General features: G+C 45.9%; 1 protein-coding gene across 2 annotated transcripts; it reads right to left on the reverse strand.

Annotated features, from left to right (window-relative positions):
* Positions 1 to 245: 245 nt before the first annotated feature.
* Positions 246 to 8,082, reverse strand: lrrc73 (leucine rich repeat containing 73). Of its 2 annotated transcripts, none has more exons than XM_034142049.1 (7): positions 7,933 to 8,082; positions 6,275 to 6,556; positions 5,913 to 6,073; positions 5,232 to 5,354; positions 4,565 to 4,665; positions 2,658 to 2,769; positions 246 to 536 (listed from the first exon to the last, which is right to left on the reverse strand). In XM_034142049.1, exons 2-7 carry the CDS (start codon positions 6,544 to 6,546, stop codon positions 466 to 468), a joined length of 840 nt encoding a protein of 279 aa, XP_033997940.1. In that variant the 5' UTR covers positions 6,547 to 6,556; positions 7,933 to 8,082; the 3' UTR covers positions 246 to 465. The 2 variants fall into 2 exon arrangements, with proteins under 2 accessions (XP_033997940.1, XP_033997931.1); XM_034142040.1 differs by having other exon boundaries at positions 2,529 to 2,769.
* Positions 8,083 to 8,303: the final 221 nt, after the last annotated feature.

Consider the following 8,303-nt stretch of genomic DNA (forward strand, 5'->3'; position numbering starts at 1 on the left):
TCATTAGCTCGCTACCATCATTAGCTTGTTGACAATATTAGCTTGTTGACGTCATTAGCTTGTCGACATCATTAGCTTGCTACCATCATTAGCTTGTTGACATCATTAGCTTGCTACCATCATTAGCTCCCTGAGATCATTAGCTTGCTACCAGCATTAGCTTGGTAACATCATTAGCTTGCTACCAGCATTAGCTCATCCGTTAGCTTCAGAATGAGGACTCGGAGCCGTGGTTACGAATCTGTAAACAGTTTATTATCGTGACATCAGAACGACATTCATCAGGTGAACTGTGTAAGTCACTTGTGTGTCAGGTGAACCGGTGCTACATCAAACCATGCAGAGCATGTGATTGGCTGCCAGCCATCAGGTGCTCCGACCAGCCGCAGAGTGGAGAAACAAACAGGAACATCCAAACAAATCATAATAAAGTGAAACAGGAAGTGTGTGTGAGGGGGGGAGGAGTCACATCTCAGTCTCAGCCAATAAGCTCTCACCTACACCTGAAGTCAGAAAGACCATCTGGGGGCTGGAGTCTGTGGGTCAGAGAACAGGGTCAGTCTCACACACCTGTCACCTGTATCATTAGTTACACCAATGCCACAGCATTCCACTAATGTTCTTCAAATCTTTAATCCCCTTATTATTATTTCAGCCAATACTTTGGCTCTCCATAACTTCAGCCTACCTTGAGCTACAGAAACCATTCAAATATTAAACTATTCAGCCTGTTCAGGAATTGATGGGAAACCTTCAACTTTTTCAAAATATTTCATACTTTTTTAAATATTTAGCTTTTTAAACTCTTTTTTTAACATGGAAGTCAATGGGACGACTCTTCAAATCCTCTTTTCCTACACCTTGCGCCAAATGCTACTCCTTCCACATACTTTCAGCTAGACACTTCATTCCAACTTTCAAATGATCACAAGACCTTCAGCTATTCAATTCTTATTCAGATTTTTGATATCTTTTACACTTTTTGAGATATTTAACTTAGTTTGGAGCTTGGTAGAGAGGCCTTTTTCAGATTTTAACATTAGTGTGGATGGAGCAGCTCGTTAAGTCTAGAGTGCTTTGATCTCAAAATAGAGTGGAGGACAGCTTGAAATTCTCCCCAAAAAATGTTTTAAACTTGCCATAATTCCCAAACCCTACACTCCTCAGACATCATTTTTCATGAAAAACTTAGGAAAACCTCTCCTAGGTTGGAAAATTTAAAAAAATTAAGAAAAAATATTAAACAAAATTCCTCTTGAGGGCATGAAGTGAAAAAAAGTCCACCTAGCTCCCAATTGATTCCCATGTTAAATCTTTCCGGATCTTTCTTCAGAACAGAGGGAAGTACACTTTAGACAAACTGCTCCCATCTCCACATTTTACACACAAAACCCAAAAAAACAACATATATCAGTTCATTGGGGTTCCCTGATGCTCACGGTCTGGTCATTTTTTGATAGGAGCCATAGTTTTTGAACAGGTGGCACAATTGTCAGATATGATCCTCAATGCATTCTTAATGGCACAGTGCTGTCAGTTGGTTGCCATGGTGTTGCTGGGCAGATTGAAAGCTTTGATCTCTGGGCTCACACAGGTGCTATGAGTAGGTGCTATGAGTAGTTGCTATGAGTAGGTGCTATGAGTAGGTGCTCAGCACAGAAACACACACTGACAAACACACTGGACTTTAACAGACTATTCTTTTCTGTCTGATGGAGACTTCATACTACTTACATCTGATATTTAACTCCTTCAGCCTACTTTCAGCTGCAGAAACCATTCAACTATTAACTTATTCAGCTATTTCAGGACATTGAGGCTATCAATGTTGTTGTTTATACCTTTTTTAAACCTTTTATTTTAAATATTAAGCTTCTTCACTATTTTTCCTCTTCCAGTTTAACATTTCACTTTCAGGTTTTCAACAAAGTCATTGCATTTGAGCTGTAACAATTTGATTCAAATCAATTCACTTTTCTGCATTTCTCCGCTAAGTTCAGCAACACACTGACTTGGTCTCTGTAGCTAAAAGCAGCTACCATTCAGCTAATAACATGTTCAGCTTTTTCTGCATTTTCTGCTAAATTCAGCCACAAATGTTCACAGTTTATAGCTTTCACAGTTTACAGCATTCACACGCATTTTCTGCAGGAAATGCATTTTCTAGTTACATCACTTCCTCTACACACCTGTCATTACATCACTTCCTGTTCACTATGAACCCCCGGAGGAATAACGGTGTAGCTTACCTGCTAACGAAGCTAACATTAGCTGTTAGCTTTGTTAGCGGGTAAGCTACAGTAGTGTTTAAGCCCTGTGAGGTAAAGTGCTCAGGTGTGTCTCTGGAGAGAGGCTAACGCTAGCCGGTCATCTCTGCTAGTTCTTTACCTGGGGGGTCAGGTAGCCTACAGTCTGAAGATTAGCTCAATGCTAACGGCTAATCATTAAGCAGAAGGGAGGAGCTATTTATGCATCAAAGGATCTGATTGGTCGAACATATTAAAGGTAAACACTGGGTCAGCCCTTACTGCTGTGGGGGAGCCAGGCGGGGGGCTGGTACTTGTCTCTGATTGGCTGGTACTTGTCTCTGATTGGCCGCAGGGCGCTGTTAGGGGCGTGGCCTGGCTGAGGGGGCGGGGCCTCCTCTTCCTCCTCACCCTCTGACAGCAGGTCGCTGATCTGCTGCTGCAGCTCCGCGCTGATGCTGTTCTCAGACAGAACCAGAACCCTCAGGCTGGTGGGATAGTTCTGCACCATGTCCAGGAACACCTGCAGCACACAAACAGAACCAGAACCAGAATCAGAACCAGAACCAGAACCCTCAGGCTGGTGGGATAGTGCTGCACCATGTCCAGGAACACCTGCAGCACACAGAACTTTCTTCACCCAGAAGGTCCAGGGTTTAGGTACATAATAATAATAATATAATCAAAGGAAGAAAGAGGTTTGGAGTTAGAGGGACGTCTCCCCCTGCTGGAGGAACAGCAGAAGACAACGATACAAATACAATAACAACAATAACAACTAGGGATGCACTCCAGTTAATGAGAGAAACCCCCAGTTAATGGAAGAAACCCCCCAGTTAATGGAAGAAACCCCCCAGTTAATGGGAGAGACCCCCCAGTTAATGGGAGAGAACCCCCAGTTAATGGGAGAGAACCCCCAGTTAATGGAAGAAACCCCCCAGTTAATGGAAGAAACCCCCCAGTTAATGGGAGAGAACCCCCAGTTAATGGGAGAGAACCCCCAGTTAATGGAAGAAACCCCCCAGTTAATGGGAGAGACCCCCCAGTTAATGGAAGAAACCCCCCAGTTAATGGGAGAGACCCCCCAGTTAATGGGAGAGAACCCCCAGTTAATGGAAGAAACCCCCCAGTTAATGGGAGAGACCCCCCAGTTAATGGAAGAAACCCCCCAGTTAATGAGAGAAACCCCCAGTTAATGGAAGAAACCCCCCAGTTAATGGAAGAAACCCCCCAGTTAATGGGAGAGACCCCCCAGTTAATGGGAGAGAACCCCCAGTTAATGGGAGAGAACCCCCAGTTAATGGAAGAAACCCCCCAGTTAATGGAAGAAACCACCCAGTTAATGGGAGAGAACCCCCAGTTAATGGGAGAGAACCCCCAGTTAATGGAAGAAACCCCCCAGTTAATGGGAGAGACCCCCCAGTTAATGGAAGAAAACCCCCCAGTTAATGGGAGAGACCCCCCAGTTAATGGGAGAGACCCTCCAGTTAATGGGAGAGAACCCCCAGTTAATGGGAGAGACCCTCCAGTTAATGGGAGAGACCCCCCAGTTAATGGGAGAGACCCTCCAGTTAATGGGAGAACCCCCCAGTTAATGAGAGAAACCCCCAGTTAATGAGAGAAACCTCCAGTTAATGAGAGAAACCCCCCAGTTAATGAGAGAAAACCCCCAGTTAATGAGAGAAATCCCCAGTTAATGGAAGAAACCCCCCAGTTAATGAGAGAAAACCCCCAGTTAATGAGAGAAACCCCCAGTTAATGGAAGAAACCCCCAGTTAATGGGAGAACCCCCCAGTTAATGAGATAAACCCCCAGTTAATGGGAGAAACCCCCCAGTTAATGAGATAAACCCCCAGTTAATGGTAGAGACCCCCCAGTTAATGGGAGAACCCCCAGTTAATGAGATAAACCCCCAGTTAATGAGAGAAACCTCCAGTTAATGGGAGAGACCCCCCAGTTAATGGGAGAACCCCCAGTTAATGAGATAAACCCCCAGTTAATGATAGAAACCCCCCAGTTAATGGGAGAAACCCCCAGTTAATGGGAGAGACCCCCCAGTTAATGGGAGAACCCCCAGTTAATGAGATAAACCCCCAGTTAATGATAGAAACCCCCAGTTAATGGGAGAGACCCCCCAGTTAATGGGAGAACCCCCAGTTAATGAGAGAAACCTCCAGTTAATGAGATAAACCCTCCAGTTAATGGGAGGAACCCCCAGTTAATGGGAGGAACCCCCAGTTAATGGGAGGAACCCCCAGTTAATGGGAGGAACCCTCTCAGGACGGACAGACAGTAATAGAGGTCGTGTGTAAACCAACCTGTGCTGATTGGTTGCTCAGTCCAGTCCCCTCCAGATCCAGAACCTCCAGAGTTCTGCTCGAGGCCACAGAGACCGCCAGCATCCCAGCAATTTGATCCCCTGAGAACCAGAACCAGAACCAGAACCAGAATCAGAACCATAATCAGAACCAGTTTTTTGTTAGTTGTGTGTTAATGTGTATTACAGTGTTAGTGTGTGTCAGTGTGTGTTAGTGTGTGTGTGTCAGTGTGTGTGTGTGTGTGTGTGTCAGTGTGTGTGTGTGTGTGTGTGTGTGTGTGTGTTTGTTTGTCAGTGTGTGTGTGTTAGTGTGTGTCTGTGTGTTAGTGTGTGTCAGTGTGTGTGTGTGTGTGTGTGTGTGTATGTGTGTTAGTGTGTCAGTGTGTGTTAGTGTGTCTGTTTGTATCAGTGTGTGTGTGTGTTAGTGTGTGTCAGTGTGTGTTAGTGTATGTGTGTGTTAGTGTGTGTCAGTGTGTGTTAGTGTGTGTGTTTGTATCAGTATGTGTGTGTGTGTGTGTGTCAGTGTGTGTTAGTGTGTGTGTGTGTGTGTGTGTTAGTGTGTGTCTGTGTCAGTGTGTGTTAGTGTGTGTGTGTGTTTGTATCAGTGTGTGTGTGTGTGTGTGTGTTTGTATCAGTGTGTGCATGTTTCTGTGTGTGTTGTTGTGTACCCAGAGGGTTGTAGTCCAGGTTCAGCACTCGGAGCTGAGAGCTGTGAGAGACGGCGACGGAGAGACGAGCCCAGCCTCTGGAGCTGATTCCTGGGTTTGCAGAGAGAGTGAGCTCCCTGAGACCTACACACACACACACACACACACACACACACACACACACACACACACACACACACACACACACACACACACACACACACACACACACACACACACACACACACACACACACACACACACACACACACACACACACACACACACACACACACACACACACACACACACACACACACACACACACACACACACACACACACACACACACACACACACACACACACACACACACACACACACACACACACACACACACACACACACACACACACACACACACACACACACACACACACACACACACAGTTAAGAGTAATGTTAAGGGTAAGGGTAAAGTTAAGAGGTTCTGACCCGATTTGTTCCCGGTATGAGGCAGCACGCCACATATCAGTTAAGGGTAAAGTTAAGGGTTCTATTAAGGGGTTCTGACCTGACTTGTTCCCATCAGGAGGCAGCAGACCACAGATCAGTCTTAAGGCTTCGTCTCCCAGCAGGCAGTCTCCCAGGGGAAAGTTAAGGTTAAGGGTAAAGTTAAGGGTTCTGTTAAGGGGTTCTGACCTGACTTGTTCCCATCAGGAGGCAGCAGACCACAGATCAGTCTTAAGGCTTCGTCTCCCAGCAGGCAGTCTCCCAGGTCCAGGCTCAGCAGCGCCGGGTGGGACGACAGAGCCGGATTCAGCGTCACCAGGCCGGCGTCCAATAGGGGGCTGCCGTGGAGACTGAGGGGCGGGACCAGAGGATTATTGACCAATCAGACTACGTTTACATATTTATAATATATAGTACACGTGTGTGATTTTGTTTGGTGTTAAACAGTATTTACATTGTTTCTATAAAGTGAAGATTTGTTTACCTTCTGTTGATACATGCTCTAATAAACAAAGTTTAAACAAACCAAAAAGACGTCCCCCTGTACTCACAACAGCGCCTGCAGTGATTGGTTGCTGCTCAGAGCCTGGGCCAGCTGATTGGTCCGGCTCAGGCTGGAGACCACGCCCAGGTTCAGGTTGAGCTGAGCGAGAGAGCGAGACGAAGCCACGCAGAAACACACCTGCTGGAAGGCTGCGTCTGAGAGCTGGCATCCTCTGACTGAGAGGAGGCGCACCACGTCCTCCTGGAGGCTCTGGCAGATGTCCTGCACCTCCTCACCTGAGAGGAGCTCACCTGTGATCTGGATGGAGGCCGGGAGCATCCTGGGGACTCTTTAAAAGGAGAGGGAACACACACTGATATACACCTGAACATCAGCAGAGAGGACTCTTTAAAGTAGAGACACTACATACTGATATACACCTGAACATCAGCAGGAGAGGACTCTTTAAAGTAGAGACACTACATACTGATATACACCTGAACATCAGCAGGAGAGGACTCTTTAAAGTACAGACACTACATACTGATATACACCTGAACATCAGCAGGAGAGGACTCTTTAAAGTAGAGACACTACATACTGATATACACCTGAACATCAGCAGAGAGGACTCTTTAAAGTAGAGACACTACATACTGATATACACCTGAACATCAGCAGGAGAGGACTCTTTAAAGTAGAGACACTACATACTGATATACACCTGAACATCAGCAGGAGAGGACTCTTTAAAGTAGAGACACTACATACTGATATACACCTGAACATCAGCAGGAGAGACTCTTTAAAGTAGAGACACTACATACTGATATACACCTGAACATCAGCAGGAGAGGACTCTTTAAAGTAGAGACACTACATACTGATATACACCTGAACATCAGCAGGAGAGGACTCTTTAAAGTAGAGACACTACATACTGATATACACCTGAACATCAGCAGGAGAGGACTCTTTAAAGTAGAGACACTACATACTGATATACACCTGAACATCAGCAGGAGAGGACTCTTTAAAGTAGAGACACTACATACTGAATAGGGACTCTTTAAAGTAGAGACACTACATACTGATATACACCTGAACATCAGCAGGAGAGGACTCTTTAAAGTAGAGACACTACACACTGATATACACCTGAACATCAGCAGGAGAGGACTCTTTAAAGTAGAGACACTACATACTGATATACACCTGAACATCAGCAGGAGAGGACTCTTTAAAGTAGAGACACTACATACTGATATACACCTGAACATCAGCAGGAGAGGACTCTTTAAAGTAGAGACACTACATACTGATATACACCTGAACATCAGCAGGAGAGGACTCTTTAAAGTAGAGACACTACATACTGATATACACCTGAACATCAGCAGGAGAGGACTCTTTAAAGTAGCTATACGCTGAAAGGTGTTCACTAAAACTCCATCTCCCAGGAGGCTTTGCTCCATGTGGTTTCCTGTATCATGTTCAGGAGTTGTGTTACAGGTGTAACATAAAGAATATGTTAACATCATGTTTTATAATAAGATGAAGTATAAGATATATATATTAATAATATCTGTGATCAACAGGAACTCCTGATGGTGAATAAAGACAGAAGTGCTGATCAACTGATTGGCTGAAATAAGATAAATTAACTTGCTTATTAATGACGGATCAGCTGCTGGGCCCTGATTGGCTGAAATAAGATCAATTCACCTGGTTATTAGTGATCGATCAGCTCACGCGACTCACGCTGATGTCATCGTGCCGGTTCTGATCATCGGACATCACGGGAGGGGGGCACGGGAAGAGGACCGGGAGGAGGACCGGGAGGGGGGACCGGGAGGGGGGACCGGGAGGGGGGACCGGGAGGAGGACCGGGGGGGGTCTGTTCCCCGCAGAGAGGGCCGGGGACGGTGCGCTGAGGCGGGCAGGGGCTCGGCGGTGAGTCGGTCTGAGTCCCGGTGAGTTCCTGCAGGTGAACCGTTACTATGAGACACAGAGAGGGAGAGAGGGGTGAGGATCACTCCGACCGGGTTACCGGGACCGGGGAGAGACTCAGGAGGATCACACAATATAATAATAAT

The sequence above is a fragment of the Trematomus bernacchii genome, unplaced genomic scaffold, assembly GCF_902827165.1.
Source record: "Trematomus bernacchii unplaced genomic scaffold, fTreBer1.1, whole genome shotgun sequence".
Classification (NCBI taxonomy): domain Eukaryota; kingdom Metazoa; phylum Chordata; class Actinopteri; order Perciformes; family Nototheniidae; genus Trematomus; species Trematomus bernacchii.

Coding starts and splice junctions, on each gene's coding strand:
- lrrc73 (XM_034142040.1), bottom strand. CDS start 6,546: ATGCTCCCGGCCTCCATCCAGATCACAGGTGAGCTCCTCTCAGGTGAG. Junction 5,355..5,912: donor TCCTGATGGGAACAAGTCAG/GTCAGAACCCCT, acceptor GTGTGTGTGTAG/GTCTCAGGGAGCTCACTCTC. Junction 537..2,528: donor CGCCTGGCTCCCCCACAGCA/GTAAGGGCTGAC, acceptor TCTGACCCACAG/ACTCCAGCCCCCAGATGGTC.